Source organism: Oreochromis aureus, linkage group 15 (assembly GCF_013358895.1).
Source record: "Oreochromis aureus strain Israel breed Guangdong linkage group 15, ZZ_aureus, whole genome shotgun sequence".
Taxonomy (NCBI): domain Eukaryota; kingdom Metazoa; phylum Chordata; class Actinopteri; order Cichliformes; family Cichlidae; genus Oreochromis; species Oreochromis aureus.
In genome coordinates, this window is record NC_052956.1 from 9,671,940 (window position 1) to 9,689,859 (window position 17,920).

Genomic DNA, 17,920 nt, shown 5'->3' on the forward strand with positions numbered 1-17,920 from the left:
TGTAACTAAATCTGCTTTTTGGCATCTCAGAAATTTAAGTGAGAGATTATGTGTCCCAGCAAGAGCTAGAAGCCCATTCATGATTTCACTTCTTTCCTAGTCAGTTCGTTCGTTGAAGTCAACATTTTCTCAAGGCAATATGTCACAGTGTCCTTTCCTCTCTGACCATGAAAATCTAGTTAGCTCATCCTTGTGCTCAACTGCATATTTGTGCTAAATTTAAAGAAATATCTTCCAAGTGTTTGTGAGTTATCATATTCACAAGAAAGTCCGTTCTAATAAATATACTAATAAAATACATATTCCAATAAACACCAGACTTGTAAAGAGTAATAAAGTACTAGGATAAATTCTACAATGAAGAGGCAGCTAGTGCGTCAGCAGGTACTGGGGCGTCTGCGATCGGGTTAGTTCTGTGCCGTCTGTCAGCATCTGCCATTTCTCCCAGTGAGCCGTGAACAAAGGGATCTACATTAATCAAGGCTTGAAGAAATAAAAGCATGAGTGACCTTTTCAGAGTTGTGCAAACAAAAGTAAAGCCCTGACTTTGGCAATATACTGAAGAATAATGCTGAAGAAAACGTGATTGCACAACATTTGGCATTCTGTAATTCTAGTGTCATGACCGGCTGGTGCAAATTCAACTTCAGTAGAAAGAGAACATACAATATTGCATTTTTACAGGCGTAAAGTAATGGAAGGAAAACATAAATAAATAAAAGGTCTTTCTTGTAGTTAGAAAATAAAATTTAATCTATTCAGGATATCAGTTTATACATAAAGAGAGATGCAGAACAGACACTGAAATACTGCTCAGCTGAGGAGCCTCTACTCCTTTTCACAGCTGTTTGACAGCGCAACAAGACGGACTGCAAAGACTGAAAGACAAATCACATCAAGTGATTCACAAGCATTTCATATATGTTTATGTATAGAAAGCAGTATAAAACAAGTACAATAATGGACAGACAACAAGTCCAAAAAATAAGGGTGTAAACATTTTGTGTATATGTGCTTTTCATGACGCCAGCGTCACCACAAATCGGATCAACCGGTAACTGCCATCGTCGAGGCAGGGTATAGAAATAAACATTGAAAAAAACAAAACAAAACAACTCTACTCCATTTGGTGTATCTGTAATGAGTATTTTATCCTAATAACTCTACACCTGTATATTTCAGCTAGCATACATTAGGAAAACTGCAGAACACTGCACTGAAACAATGCCACACAATCTACGCAGGGCTTTTGTAACAGAGCACCATAGTGATATTAGTGTGTTTCCTCAGCGCTGTTTCCAGTCATACTCTACTGTTTCCATTGGTCCCTTTTTTGTAGAGATGGTTGAAGTAACAACGAGGCACAGCGGGTATCAACAACAACACTTAATGTGGAGATGAACCTGGGTATTTCCAGTCTTCCAATGGACAGAGCCAGCTCGTGTAGCAGTACTGAGGAAGCCCCACAACCTCAGATCTTTGGGCAAAGTCTCCAAAAGTCTCCAGCTTGGAGCTCAAGTGCTTCTTTAGAAATGTATTGCCAGTTATGTTAACATATAAACGGCAGCCACGGTGGTGCTAGTTTGGGCTTCAGGAACTTCCCTGGTTTCTCTTTTTTCACTTGGTTTCGGAGGACAGCTGCTCCAGCAGTGGGTTGGCCTCGCTCTCAGGTGTTTTGACGCTGTCGGTCCTCACGATGCATGTCGGCCGGTGGAGATTGAGCATCACCATTAGCTGCTGCCTCTCCAGACGGAGCTCCTCGATCTGGGCTTTCAGCTCAGAGTTCACCATTTCCAGACGCTCCGATTCCTGGACAAAGGCATTCAATTAGTACATACTACTGGAGAGGAAAAAAAACAAAAAACAACAACACCTCACAGAGGGCAATCTTACGCTTAAAGACTTGATATTGAAATTTGAGGACAAAAACTAATCTAACCACAAACATGAATAAGAGGTTTGAGATCATGAAAAATGATTTTGTTCCGCTCTTCAGCGTGCAGTGCTGAATCATGAACTCACCCTTTGAAGGAAGTCAGTCCGTTCCTTCTTTTTGTTTCGGCATCGTGCTGCAGCTACTTTGTTTTTCTCTCGTCTTCGTTTCCTCCTTTCTTCATCTTCATCCATCTGCAAATACAAAGTATCATTAATATTAAAACAGAAGAGGTAAATTACTTTTTACTGTTCTTATTTTTCCATCTCAATCACAGGTTGTACAAAGAAGTGGACACAGCCACCCAGAGGTTACCCCTTGGCTTACTGATTTGAAGCCATGAGTTTCAGATAAGATAACCTTTATTAGTCCCACATGTGGGAAATTTGTTTTGTCACAGCAGGAAGTGGACAGTGCAAAAGTTATATAGCAAAATTAGAATACAATAAGAATAAAATACTGTACACAACTGTACAGAATAGAATAAAATACTATATACAGTAGAATAAATAGAATAAAATATACAATAGGATAAAAATAGAATGCAAATGCTTTATAAAACTGAGTAAAAATACAACTATGTCAGAAAAAGAATATTGCACTTAGTTTGACACTTTGGCTGCTGCCATGGCTTCTGTTTTTGTGACTATACTTAGGTGACAGACAAAAATGACTCTTGATGATAAAACAATAAAGCCTGACTTTATCGGCTAATACTCCCATGACATTTACGTTTCACACATTCTATTTCCTCTTTTCTCTTCCTCCTCACCTCTGTCTTGATGGCCAACGGCCGCTTCCCCAGCCTGCCCAGGAAGTGCAGCGGAGACAGCATGGTGCCCAGCTGGCGGAAGTCAGCCAGCTTGAGTTGATCGGTGAGCGTGGTGGCCGAGATGCCCGCCAGTGGGCCCAGACTGGGAAGGGAGCCCGCCGCCAGCGAAGGGTCAGGTATCTGTCCCGGCATCATGTCCAACCCGGCCACCACCGCCGCTGTGGGAGGGAAGGGGAAGAGGCGAGGGGGTAAAGAGAGGAAGGAAAAGAGAAAAGAGGAAGAGGGGGATGATTAGGATGAGAGTCAAGCCTAAAAACAACTCGCTGACAGTGAAAATTCAGCTTTTTTTCTCCACCACAGAGGGAAGCATAGTGCACACACCTATTTTAAATACTTGAGTCTGTAAATCTTCAGTTCTAAAAGAAGAAATAATGAAATAAATTAAAAAAAAATTTTTAAGACTTCATGATGCCAATACTAATATTTTTTCTATTTTTTTCTCGCCTCTGTCAGTGTGCCCCAGGGTGGCTGTGGCTACAACGTAGCTTACCATCACCAGTGTGTGAATGTGTGTGTGAATGGGTGAATGACTGGATATGTAAAGCGCTTTGGGGTCCTTAGGGACCAGAAAGGCGCTATATAAATACAGGCCATTTACCATTTCTATTTAATCATAATGCTTTGTTATCAATTTCTGCTGACTTTCACAAAGGAAAAGAAATATTGATTATAAATACTAACTTAATTTTTTTTTTAAAGTCTTCCAGCCCTCCACTGTATATCTGATCTATCCCTGCATCTGTACTGATAGCTGCAGTTTTGTTCATACCAAACCCATGTCACAGGTGCATACATTTTTCTTTGGATTTATTTTTCCCCTTTTCTGACTCTGTTATGATAACATAAACATTTATACTTATCATACTGCAGCCATCTGACAGCATCTTTTGTCTTATTGTGATGTTATACAGCTTGCCTTCGACACACATACACTCGTTTTTCACCATTTTTTGTCTTCGTCATCAAATATCTTTGTAAATACTGGCTGCTGCTTCTAAGAATGATTTCAAAAGTTGACTGTGTTGACAGCTGTGTTATCTTTTCAGTAGGCAGCGGGTGAAGAAAAGAAAAAAAAAAAGAAAAAACAAAAACCCAAACAGACACACACAGACAGTGTAAGCAGCGACACACTCATTGCTGTAGCTTCACATGCAAAAGGAAGCCACGAATAAAGCTTTTCAAAAAGCTTTTTGATCTAAAACACAGATCTATCTTATCTTAACTATCGTCTTTTACCTTCAGATAATTTACAAAGAAGTTTTGATCTCTGTTCATTTTTTTTGTGTGTGTTTACTCATGAAAAGGTTTTAAAAGTTATCAAAAGCATTCGTGCCAAAACAGAGCTGGGTAACACTCATGCATTCCATCACCACCCCTCTTCCAACAATTTGGGGTATTTTAGAGGGTTTGACCACAGTACTTTTTAATGTAATCAGGCAGGAATGAAGGACAGAGGAGAAAAAGCAGCATTCATGCAGGCATAAAGGAAGTGGCTGGAGAATTAAGACGTCTCTCTAATTACTGTAAGGCAGAGAGTTGGAAAACTTCTGATGGCCAAATAAAAAACAAATGTTCCAGATGAGAACAGTGTAACATGAACCGACTCTACCCTGTCCATCCCTGCGATCTCTGAGGAGAGGCAGACTGAGACCCACTGACTTTACTCTTACTGTTTCGCATTCGAGCAGAAAATAAAGGCACCCAAAATTGTAAGCTAAACACTGGCAGACTATTTCACCTTTTCAGAGGGAATTACAAGTAGATCCAATCTATTTGACTAAATTCCTGCACACCTGATACTTCAACTTCTTTGGGTACACTGACAAAACATAGGCTCAACAGCCAAACTTGCAACTACAAGGACTTTAAAAAAAAAAAAAAAAAAAAGACAGATGGTATCAATGCAACTTTGACGTTAACAGTTTAATTCGCATTTGCTTCTTCGGCATTCAGCCGTAGCCGAACCTCCACAGGTTAGGCACCAACTGAACAAAGCACCTCTCACACCAACCCAACAAAGACGTGTATTGTGAAGTGCTACAAAAACAGCTGACTTTGCTGGTGGGTAACTAGCTGACTGTATTTAAAGTTAAAGTAGTTAAAGTTTTTCATTGCTACTCCTTTTTCACTGGGCTGAAAGACTTTCTCTATTACAAAGGCCATGGAAGAGGTAATGAAAAAAAGCAGGGTTATGTAACTCTATTCTAATGTACTCCACCCTGTGCATGGGCTGGTCCCAAAGTGTTTTTACAGGCACACTAGAGTTTACTGTCGTGCATGGCGGAGACCAAATCCAGCAATCAATATGGAACCTCTGAGATATATATGAACTAAATAAGTCAAATTATTTTGTCTGTCTAATTTGCATTAGAATTCATTCATTTAACCATCTGCATTCAAGTGTGGTGCAGAGGTCAGGTCTAAAGCAGCCCTATAACCATAAATTTGTTGAGCTAAAACTTTAGATGACATTTAAACTAAAGATGCAGTGCACGCATAGTAAAAAAAGGCTAATCTCGCTAATCCTTTTGACTTGTCAGATGTCTGCATCATGTATTAAACCCAAGGACAAGTTGGTGTGTGGAGCCAGTCCCTCATGAGGCATTTTATTACTTAAATCCCAACTGCCCCCTCTCTCTCACCCTATGTATACTCCCATTTACACTGCACTTGGCAGCAGCCTGTTGTTTTTGCTGGAGAGGAAAGGAACAAGACAGCCCTGGTTTAAGAAAAAAAAAACAAAAAACAAAAAAAAACCCTCAGACAAAAATTCCTCCTCTCTGAAACTCACAGGAGTGCTGTAGTGGAGTGGAGGGTGCCAAGGCCAACTCGTTCTGAAGAAAGGCTGTCTAGGAACAAGGAAATACAGACAATAGTAGCGCTGCACAGCTAGTTGCTGATCAATAACTTTAATGGAATTCAAAAGATGGTATCCAAACTAAATTCCAGATTGAGAGGAAAGCCACAAGAACTGAAGCTTCTTTTAGGAATTACTGAGCAAACTGCTCTGAGAGCCAAAATAGAGTCTAATATCAAAGTTGGCCAGACACTCAGGATCGGTTTACAGACTCAAATTAGGGTCCAACCTGGACAAACAATTTTTCAAGGGAAGCTGACATTGAAGAAAATATGTTAATTTAAGTATAATCTTATTTTATGTCGATTGGACTGGCTCAACACACCCTAGTGTAACCAAACTCTGCACTGTTAGATACGTTACAAGGAAAATCCCCCATTCCTCAGTACGGCGTGTTGAAACATGCAGCTGAAGTCAGCTCTTATATAGACACACACACGCTGATTATATAAACTTAAATAAATCTCACATTTGACTGCACAACATGAGATCACACAAATCAAAAGTGTGCAGAGACAGTTTTTGCCAGCAGCCTCTAGAACAAAGGTGAAATGATACATAAAGGAAGATGACTATCAGTTAGGAGACATGAAAGTGAGTTATACACCATTCCACACAATTAAGCGCCGCTGTAAACTCTAACACATAACAGGCACTCAATGTGTCTCGCTTCTGAGTTAAACATGACTTTTAAGTTGAGTTGAGTAGAAAGTTTGTTGTGTTTAATCTGTTCCGTCTGCCACACAAGTGTCGAAAAAAAAAAAATCCCCTTTTGCAAATTCAACACCCATTCAAGCCTTAAGACATGAAACCTCACAGAAGCTTCATCTGTACAACACAGGGAAAGTTTGCTGATGCATGTCTTGCGGGGTGTAATTATACATAAAAGCATGAGTCAAAGTGAATTTTACATTTTTCAAAAAAAAGGAGGGTACTTTTCTCCTTTTCTTCTGTCAGCAGCAGCCTGCAGCCGAAGATTAGTGGTCAGCGTTTGATGATGCAACGGCCTTACTGTGCTTTTGCAGTCGAGCAGAAAAGCCAGTGCCACAGCTTTTAGGTCCACAGCAGCCTCAGACAAAGACACCTACACAACACCAGCAGCAGTGCGGGCACCGCTAGCTCACTGAGGGGACATGAGCTGAAGCCAAGGGCGGTGAACGGAAACATCACGTATTAACTATGAAATATAGGTTCTGGCATTAGCCCAGAGCCAATCTAACTGCATGCGAGTTAGCTGAAGGTGTGTGCGTGCTCACGTCTTTAGCTAGGCCAAATGTGTCCATTTCCTGAAAGCAATTAGAAGTACCAAAGAATTCAGGCTCTTATAGACCAGCAGCATGACTGGAGGCCCCATTATCCTCATTCTTTTTAAAGACTGGCTGAGATGGTCAGTTCGAGGCTACAGGGGTTTTCATAGGCTACTCATTACCTGTACATAATATTGCAACCATTATGGCAACTGAAAACAGAAGTCAAAACTGCTTGCATTACGGGAAAGACAGGCATGCTTCCCTTGATGCCATTTTACCACCATTTGTCAGCACACTATTAGAGTCTAATTTTGGATTAATAAGGCGTTGCACGGGCCACACACACCAGTATCTTGCAAAAGTACTTCTACAGCTCCAAACTCAACATGAGCCCTGAAAATGAGCAATGAGTATAGAGGCTGTGGCCAAGGAACACTCTCTCAATCTCCGGCCAAGGTCTAGGAGATCATCATTACCGTCTGCACTCAGTCAGGCTGTGTGTTGAGTTACAGCCTTTCACAATCCTCTGAGGAAACCAGGGAATTTGGCACCAGCTTTCCTCGAGGACAGGACAGTCCAAATATACAGTGTCAACATTCCTCCAAGCCCTCATTATATTTTCATTGGAGGGAGAGGACAAGACGCAGACATGGGATTAATAGGTGCTGGTCCGATGGAAGATGAGTGGAAGTGACTTTTTGTGTTTGGGGGGGTATTCTTGTGGGCTAAATAGCTGCCACAGACAAAATGAACTTTACCAGAAATTCCTCTTATGGAATTGACTTAACACTCCCAAAGCAATTCAGTCCACAGCTAGTAATAGCAATAATACTTTTCCTTTAAAGTTTTAAAGTTTGGAGTGAGTGAGATGGAGTGCAGCACATGCAGAGCTTATCTTTTGTTGAAATTACACAAGAGAAGCCCATTTAACGGCTGCATTTTATTGCAGACTTTGACCTGAGAATGACATTTTTTTTCCAGGCAAATCCAAACACTAAACACCTGCAGATATGCACAAAGCATGCAGGCTGTGGCTGCCATCATTCAAACATTAGTATGTGATCTTTGGCTGTGTTCCTGCTTGGCCTGCTTCGTGCCATTCAAACAGTCGCACATCTATATTCTGCATCTGGGTGGTCCTGGTCGAGTTATTATAACGTTACTATTTTTCCTCCATGCTGTAAGTCAAGATTAGACTGTGCATGGCACAAAGCTTAGGCTTGGCTCAGACATGGATTAAAGGAGTCAAAATGCAAAATGCTGGCAAAAGCCTTTTTAAACGTATGGATTTCACATCTATGACAAATCCAAGACAAGTCCTGTGCAATCTCTGACAACGTGATATTGGCCAACCAAGTCCAGAAAATTAGATTTAATGCCGCCTGTTGAAACAATCTCAGTTCTTATGTAACGTGTGGTTGTCACTTTAATGAGGTTTCATACTTTGTCCTCTAGTGTTTCCTCATCCGCCTCATGTCAAGCAGACACTTGTACAGTGCAGACACTGGAGCGATCAAACAAGCAGTTCTGTGCTTTTATTCCTCTCAAAGACTAGAAGCTAAAAGGTTTATGTTTAGCTCCACATTTAACACAAGGGGTTCCATTAATCTTTTTTTTTTTTTTTAAGGGTCCTTTTATAAGAAACACCAGTGTTTCTCTCAGTTACACCTTTGGACATGTGGCTGTTTGCTTCCACAGTTTGCATCTAGTCTCCCTTGGCAAAAAGGTTTTTACAAACCATGTGGAAAGGCTTATGGGGGACTACAATGTGATACTGATAATGTGATACCCATAGCAGTGAATGGCTGCTCCCCCAGCATTTTAGTATTAGCACCACTGAGCCTGGCTGTTGCATAGTTGGCTCACTCGCCTGCAATGCGTCTGCTGTCTATTGAGTGTACTGAGGTGCAGCTTGGCAATTCTAGCTCTCCAGAGACACACTGGAAGGCATTTCTACTTAAAATAAACCCTGTGCGCCCACGTCCAGCCTCACAGCCCCGTCGGCCCCGCGCTGCCTGTCGGCTCGCCAGCCCTTCCCCATTAATCCACTCCAGCGTGCCATTTATGCAGAAACCATCCTACGGATGTGCCCAGGCAGGCGCTGGGGCATTTAAACCCTCTGCAACATGCTCATTCACTTAGACCCACACAAACAGACACAGACACAAAGGAAGCATACAGTATATAAAGAGCACACAAATAGTTTCCCCTGCGTGGCATATAGCTGTACGCTGCACCCGCTGAACGCTATGCACGACCATATAGGAAAAAGCTGAACCTATGAACTTGCAAGTGACAACCATCCCCTACCAATCATTTTTCCAATTCCACGATTGGCCTCTAACCTTGAGGTCAACAAGGGCAGATAAGCTGTCCTGGATACAGTTACATATATACTGTAAATCTTTTTATAAGAAGTTGATAAGGGCGTGTTTTTCAGTAGCTGACACCATCAGCAAGAGGAAAACAAACAGTCGGTGTAGTAAAAAAAAAAAAAAAAAAAAAGTGAAGCGCTGGAGTATGTTTATCTGATATGCAAATATACATCTAAGCACCACACACACGCACACACACACACACACACACACCACCCCCACCCCCCTACACACAAACAGAGTTTCCTCTCAGCTCCCAGAAAACTACACTCAAGCATTTGGGGGCCAAAGCAAAGACTACAAATGTAAGCCAATATGAACACACATTCTTGGCTGTACTCGCATGCTCCCAAAGAAATCTCACACTTCATTTGCATTACTTATATTTCACGGTGAGCTAACCGCACCAAGATATTTTCTTCTCAAGAGAGCATCTCTGATTAATCGCATCTAGATTTGTCTTAAATTGATGCAACTTTGTTTGGAAAGTTTTACAATCTGCAGTGGACCCATTATTTTGTTGTTAAAATGTCATGTTAAAGACAGTTTTTAAGGATCAGACATGAAAAAAAAAAAAAAAAAAACTTTCTCGTTTTCCCCGTTTTGTTTCTGTTTTATGCTGTTATAATGTAATAACTTTGGGGCTGACAAACCAAACAGGAATAAAATAAATAATGGGTGTTAATTCTGCAGACCTGACCTGCACGTCTTATCTTACAGCTCCCTGCAAATTTTTGCCTTGAGAAGCTGGACTGGACTAAGAGTCCAATATTAACGCTAATGCACAGAATGACTGTACAAAAACTTTTAAAATACACGTTTGTTGAAAGTGAAAAGGCACAGCCTTGCAGAACCATGTAGCTCGCTGCACCAGGCTAGCGTAGCTAGCGGTTAACTTTGAAACTCTCAATGAGTGTAAGCCGTTGCATAACTGTCTTCAGAAAGCTAACCGACGCTTGAGTTTAGCAACACAGAAAGGAAGAATCCCGAGATGAAAATACACCCTGACACAAGCTGTGCTATAATTTAGCTAACGAGGCTGTAAATAACGAGCTATAAAGCGACAGTTGCTACAACAGTTGTAACAACAACGGGCTTAATGGTTGCGGACGCAACAAATTGACTTCTGCGGTAGGAGCACGGAAAACTTTAAAACTGTAAGGGAACTACGACTTTCTGGAGCAGCTGAGTGACAGTAGGTTTTAATATAGGAATACATACATAAATGTCTCACGGGAATTTGTAATACATACCGAGGAAAAATACACCGTGGTAAATGTCTACAACGTAGTGGAAAAAGTGCGAGAAAAATGCAAAAACACGAAGCCTGGCATTTTAGCTAAATACGAACACAGAAACAAAGACTAGGAGGCAACGGCAGCACATATCTCGACGTTTCGCAAACACACTTACCTGTTGTAGGTCCAAAAAAATCCGCAGTATTAGGAGGACCGTTTGGGACACAGGAGTCGGATGTGGGGTTTTGGGACTAAGTGAGGTCGTTGCATCAGCCCGTTTAAGTACTGAGCTCGCTCAGGAATGCGGAACTGCTGCGTCAGACGTAAGCATGGATGAAAATAAAGTAGGAGGACGACCGAGGCCCCGCCCATAGCAACCAGAAAACATACACAGACTGCGGAGAGGAAAGTTTCAGCCCGGGGGACACACGGAGAGAAAGAGATACCCACTCCCGGGTAAATACACGTCTGCCACGGCAATAAACGACTCAATAAATAAAATTGTGACTGTAAACACACCGCACTCATCTTAACTGCGGGTGTTTGGCACTGCCAACAACAAAAATATAGACTACCAGTCCAAGTAGTAAGTTATTTATAGCCTATAATAAAAATGTTCTGTTCAAATGTGACTGTTTTTATTAAGTATATCAGTACGTGAAGCGCTAACAAGTCACACACAAAGAGATTTTTCCTAGTCATTGTTAATTTAAGACAGGGGGTGTCAAACATAAGGCTCAGGGGGCCAGAGACTGCCTGTGCAAAGACTTCAGTCTATACTGGATGGCTTTGAACAGTGTGAAGGAGATCACAAACTTTGGACTTTTAACTTTATTTTAGTACGTTTTACAGCTTTTCCTATTAATAATGACCCCACCCATGGCCATTCAGACTGGCCTGAGTAATTAAGCAATAGAATTACTAGATATAATAATAGAATAATACAATTAAAAGGTAAAGTTAGATTTTTATTGCACCATCTGCTTTTTTATAAATTAACAAAAACAAAAAACCCCAACATTTTTCATATAATTACAGGACAGTCTGGCCAAATTACAGAATCTTCTATCTTTTATTTATTTATTATAATTTAAGTCCATATAGTTGTGCTGACAGATGTACTGCAATAGCATTTCTTTTTCAGGTAGAAAACTGTGACCTGCTGTTAAAATCACAGTTCTTTTTCCTATATTATGATATCTTAAGGATTCCATTTGCATGTTTGTGAAGGTTCTCAGTCATCCAGGTCATGGTAATCTAAGAAACTTGACTGGACTTCTTCAGGTTTCTTGAAGACGTTTCACCTCTCATCCGACAAGCTTCTTCAGTTCTAAACTCCTTTCAATTTGTAGTTAAACGTGTTTACTCTGACAGAAAGGTGAGTTTCACTGGTCTGGCCCACTTAAGATCAAAGTATGTGGCCCACAATGTAAAATCAGTTTGACATCCCTGATTTAAGACATTTTTAGAGGTCCAAAGATATGAAAGCAATCCATGCATGGTTTAATTATGACTTACCAATTTAGTGCATATGAAAATGTATTGATTTGTGACCAATAAGGCCTCTAACATTCCCCTTTCCTTCTGCTGTTTTTCATTTGAATATAAATAAGATATACACTACTGTGCAAAAATCTTGAAGGAGCTCTCATTTCTTTATATTTTTCTGGGAAAACAGCACATATGTGCACTGTTTTATTGAAACACACAAATATAAATGGAAATGCACTTTAAAAGGCAAAAACTGAAAAGGCAGTTTGTGCACTTCTAACAAGAGTGAAACACAATATTCATATTTTATTCAACACAGCTTGAACTCTTGACTGACAGACCTGCCCTGTGGTTTATAGATGGCTGTAGACGCTCACTGTTGCACCTCTCTCCTGACCTCTTCAACACACGTCAACAATGATTTGATCCAAAAACGTCAAATTTGGATTTAGCAGTCCATAGGACCTGTTGCCACTGATTCTCAGTCTTGTGTAATTTGACATGCCTCAGCCTTTCTTTCCTGTTTTGTGTCTCTTAGATTATATGATTGCACTTGATGAATGAAAATAAAAATGACTAAACAAAAAATATGAGCATTAACAAGTATTCACAAGAAAGAAGAAGGAAAAAACTTAAACGTAGTAATTAAAGTAATCTTTCTAATCTTGTGAGAGCACTTATTTAACCTGGGCATTCTTACGTGGTGCATATACACTGCTTGCATGTAGTAATACCTTTATTAAAGTGATATTACTGCTGAGTAGATCACACAAGCCTGCAGTGTTTTTGCAGAAGTGTTAAGAATTGACTGAGCATAGATTTAAAAAATATTTTTATGCAAATCCCTGGAAAATCCTAGTCTGAGCATAGCCTCATGAAGGGAATGCTGACATTGAAGTCCTGTAGCCTACAAACAAAGAACCAAAGAAAAAAAATCTCAGTTGAACATCTGGGGATTAAATGTTTTTGAACTCCTCCACTGAAAACTAAGATCTCATGTTTGCTGTGGAGAATGAAAGTGGAAAGTTTGTGCCGACCTCATATCTGATTTTAACATGCATGTTAATGAGCAGAATCTCTGACTTCACTTCTAGTTTGTTAAATAGGCTACTTTAAGCTCTGTCATATGGAAACTTGAAGCCTGGATTGCGTATGATCTGCCTATTCAATAAAGTACACTACATACAGAGGACACATAAATATTTTTAGGGGATTTATGTTTTTTTAAGGGAAAAACTATAGTACAGCGGGGTAATTCAGGGGATATTTAAGGTCATTTCTGTTGTTTTCAATTTAATCTGACTACTTGCTTTTCAGTTGTCAAGTTTCTACTTTAGTTTCCTTGTTGTGTCATAAACAAAACTACAACTGAAGGTGTTTTTTGGAGCGTTGGCACCAGAGTTTCACTGCACTTCTTTCACCTTGTTTTTCACCCTTTACCCCAAAGTCATTTGGCCCTCAAAGGTACAGCTGCAGCTGCAGCATACCTTGTCTTAGAAAATTTCAACACGAAGGTAAAAAAAAAATGTGGTTAAGGAAGTTTTTGCAGGGTATTTGCACAATAGCTACCCTGAAAGACCATTTTTGTTTTCTTTATTCACTCCTTAACCTGATTGAGCATAAAAGAGAAAACAACCAAACAACTGTGAACAAAATTGTGCTGAAATATTTCTAAAGGTGGTTCCAGAAAGTTCCGAAAGCCTCTTCCTAATGCTTCCCTCTACTGTGGGCAACAGAAACTACATCTAACTGGACATTTCTACTTATAGGGACGTGTAGTTATTGTTTTAAAAGGCTACAAACAAACTGTTGCCACTATAAGGAGTTGCTTTTTGCCCTCTCTCACTTTATAGCAGTGTTGAGTTATGCATCTCCTTTTATATATTTGCAGATACAGCTGAGAAGTTGTGCCACAATTTGAAAATGCATGTAAACAGCGCTGTCACCCCCAAACACTGCTCTTGTTTTCTGGTAAATCTTCAAACTGCTTAAAAAGCACTTTATCTTAACACATCAAGCCGTCCTCATTGTCTTTTATTGCGTGTCACGTTTTTATCTTCAACATCAGCTTAGGCTCAGTTTTGGTTTCGCACGATGCCAGCTCAACTGTTCGACCTATAAAAAGCGTCTGAGTTATTGGAGGCTCACCAAAATGTCCCGCTCTGTTCCTTTTTTTAGATTCTAATTTGGTTCTCTGCTGTGATTTATGCCTTGCATCTGACGGCAGGTCGGGGCCGACTGTGCGTCAGAGTCGCTCTTAACGCAGATGACAAATTTTTAGGGGAGACATTTGGAGTTAATAAAGCAGAACTGAGTCCATGACCAGACGGATTTTTGTAAAACACGAGGGTCCTGGACGTCTGTGGTTAAAACAGAGGTAGCACTCCCTTTGCAGGTGTAGACTTTCAGCCGGGTTCCTTTGTGCCTGCAGGGAGGCAGCCAGAAATGTCACTCACTACATGAACACACATGGTGCACATTTGACATTCGAAGACAGAGCCGTTACTCACAAAAACAATGAGCCTTGATAATGACACTAAGAAAATAACACAGCGTGGTACACAGGCAAGTGTGAAGAGCACGTTAGTTAAAGGAAAAAGATTATCTTTAGTGAGCGTGTAACAGTGCACAGGAATGACCAAAAAGGGTGCTGGTAAAGAAAATCCAGGTCTGTCTCAGGATGTGTAAACCACAAAGTTTCTAAAGCTACTTTCCTGTTTAAACCTTTGCAATCGTACCTCAACACCTGCCTACAAAGAGCTTTATTATTTGTCTGCTCCAATCCTGCTTTGCATTAAAGCACAAGCTCGGGTGCACTTTTGAGCAGCTGCCACCCTGATTAATGGAGAGTAAGTGGAGTTTGTGGTTTTGCTGCTCTGCCAAACTCGTGCAGAGTTCATAATACGTGGGCGTCAGAAGTCAAGGTAAAGCAAAATCAACTATGTTTTGCCAAAAGCAAGTAAGCATTTTTGTTTTTTCTGTCTTTCTAATCATTTATTACATTTCCATGTCTTCATCACATGCTAAAATTGATAAACAAGTTCAGTCACACTTCTTTATCTTTTCCAAAACCTTGGCCTGAATAAATTCTGTAGGTTAAGTGTTTTGCTGTAATATTATCCAACAGCACATCTTTGGGAAATACCCAGTGAACCAGACACCTCCAGACACAAAATCTGACTCATTAACCTCCACGCTGCAGACACTAAATGTTATTTTTAACACTACTCCATTTGATTTCCTTCCTTCCTTTCTTCTCCTTTCCCAACGATCTCAGACAGTTGTAGACTAAATCATAATGTGTCTATTAATTGTGCGAAGACTCACACGACAGCTCAGGTTATTTAAAACTTTATCACAGATGTCCTGAGTTTTGCCAGCCTTTGGAAATACTGTGTTACTACAGAATGACATTTCCCATTTTCTGACAACATTGGAGCAAATGGAAATTCTTGTTTTGTCACAGTTTATTCAGCGAGCGTCACATTGTTCATACTTTGACTCTTGTGGCGATATACCAACATTAAGGAGTGCACTAACTGAAGCATTTACAATGCAGCAGCAGGTGTAACACACAGACATGCTTACATGTGGTGCTTTAGCAGACTCCATTCACAGAAATCAAGCCAACTACACACTTCATCTCTCTTTCACAACAGACTCCTCTATCATAACACTACTCCTCTTCCTCCCATATCATGCTGCATCAAATCCTACAAGAAACACATTTTTTCCCTTCCTGTAACAATCCAAATCTTTTTTGTATGTGTGGCAACTTATTCGTTTGGTACTCAAGAAAAGAACAGGTCAGCCATTTCAAAATAAACTCCTGAATCAGCACAAGATCTTTCTGATGTAATACTGAAAGTGCCATCTTGCAGTTGGAAAGAGACGGTGAGTTCATGCACGTACCAGCACCATTGTTGGCAGCGTTACCCATATCAGGTGACCTAACCTTTCCCAAAATGCATATGACATTGATTTATTCCTGCAAATATAGCACTTCCTCGGGAATATGACGGCAAGCAGGAAACAGATTGGTAAGAAGGTATGTGAGATAACTGGAAACGTTGAGCAACGTGATGCATAACAGAAAGATGGAAATCTGGAACCGAGGCAAGCGATGTGAGACATACTACAGGGGGCTGATATCGCTGGAAATAAGTCCAACCTGAAAGCCTTCGACCTTCTTCATGTTTTGCTTAATTCATTTGAGTTCAACTATAAACACAGACACACGGAAACATATGTAAATACCACATGGCAACATAAAAAACAAGGCTGCCACAAATCTGTTCAAATCTTTAAAAGAAAAGATTTGAAAGTGGAGACTTTGTCTAAGCAATATAAGCGGAAAGTAGCAGCTAACAAGCCTGCAGCCGAGCTGATAAATGTGCACAGATGTTGGATTAAGTCTTTATAAAGCTGTTAACATGCAAACATTTGATTATTATCAAATCCCAAATGCAGTACATTAAAAACAAAAAACATGCCTGCAGGCTCTTTTACACAGGAAACACTCAAACAAGTCAGAGTAAGGCAGAGGTGTAAATAATATATTTAGCTGTCCACTCAGGTGGGAGTTTTTTGTTTATTCTTGCCACATAGATCTAGGGACAGTTTAAGATTACATGTTTGACGGTAAGGTTATTGAACTTGAGCTTATTATTATAATAAAAAAGAACTGTAAGGATTAAGCTTTTCTCGCCTTTACAGGTGATGTAAGAGGAGACTGAATCTGCCTGAACATGCCCACCTCTTCTCCAACGGGAAAAGCCTTGGGGAGGTGCAGCTCATAGCCGTTGCTGAATGCCTAATGCTACTGTCACATCAACTTAGAAAATCGATGCTGCTTATTCTTGCTTTTCCTTCAGGTACCAAAAAAGAATGCTTTATAGGTCTGTTTTACAGTTTTCTGTGGTGCTATTGTTTTATTGAGATATGGTTACTTCTTCCACCACAGGCAGCATTATGTTTAACCACCAAAGATATAACCAAAACAGAAAAGCATGACGGTGGTGCACTAAAATACATGTTTACATTATTTGAGTAATGTGATGTGATTAGTCACTTTAATATGCAGAAATTTTCCATAATAAAGAAGATTTTCCAAACACCTACACTATATTGCCACAAATATTTGCTTGTCTGCCTTCACACGCATATGAATTTGAGGGACATCCCATTCTTAATCCAAAGGCTTTAATATGATGTCGGCCCACCCTTTGCAGCTATAACAGCTTCAGCTCTTCTGGGAAGGCTTACCACAAGGTTTAGGAGTGTTTATGGGAATTTTTGACTATTCTGCCAGAAGTGCATTTGTGAGGTCAGACACTGATCTTGGACAGGAAGGCCTGTTCTCACAGTCTCTGTTCTAGCTCACCCCAAAGTTGGGCTGAGTGTGCAGACCAGTCAAGTTTTTCATCACCAAACTTGATCATCTATGTCTTTATGGACCTTGCTTTGTGCACTGATGCACAGTCATGTTGGAACAGGAAGGAGACTTTCCCAAACTCATAAAGCTGGGACCATGAAGTTGTCTAAAATGTCTTGGTATGCTGAAGACTTGACCCCTTAGTTCCTTTCACTGGAACTAAGGGGTCAAGTGCAACTTATCAAAAGAATTAAAAAACAAAATAATCCCCCCCCACCACCACCACCAAATTTTCCACTTGCCGTCATTTCCAATTGATTCCACTTTGTTATAATAACACTAACAGTTGGCTGTGGAATATTTAGTAGTGAGGAAATTTCACAATTGGACTGCACAGGTGGCATCCTTGATTTTAAACACATGTGGCCTGAATTGGATGCATGAATTCAGGGGGTTGGATTGTATGTTACATTTAAATGTCTATAATGTGATCATTATGGCTGCTGTACAGACTGAGATTTTACATAAAAACAAGCAGTTTATAAAATATATTATGGGTTGATGAATATG

At 40.2% G+C, this 17,920-nt stretch overlaps 1 protein-coding gene across 1 annotated transcript; it reads right to left on the reverse strand.

Moving 5' to 3' along the window:
• Positions 1-729: 729 nt before the first annotated feature.
• Positions 730-10,804, reverse strand: LOC116314097 (jun dimerization protein 2-like). The gene is made up of 4 exons (XM_031731993.2): positions 10,661-10,804; positions 2,706-2,923; positions 2,023-2,127; positions 730-1,809 (listed from the first exon to the last, which is right to left on the reverse strand). The coding sequence occupies exons 2-4, from the start codon at positions 2,898-2,900 to the stop codon at positions 1,618-1,620; spliced, it is 492 nt and encodes a 163-aa protein (XP_031587853.1). The 5' UTR covers positions 2,901-2,923; positions 10,661-10,804; the 3' UTR covers positions 730-1,617.
• Positions 10,805-17,920: the final 7,116 nt, after the last annotated feature.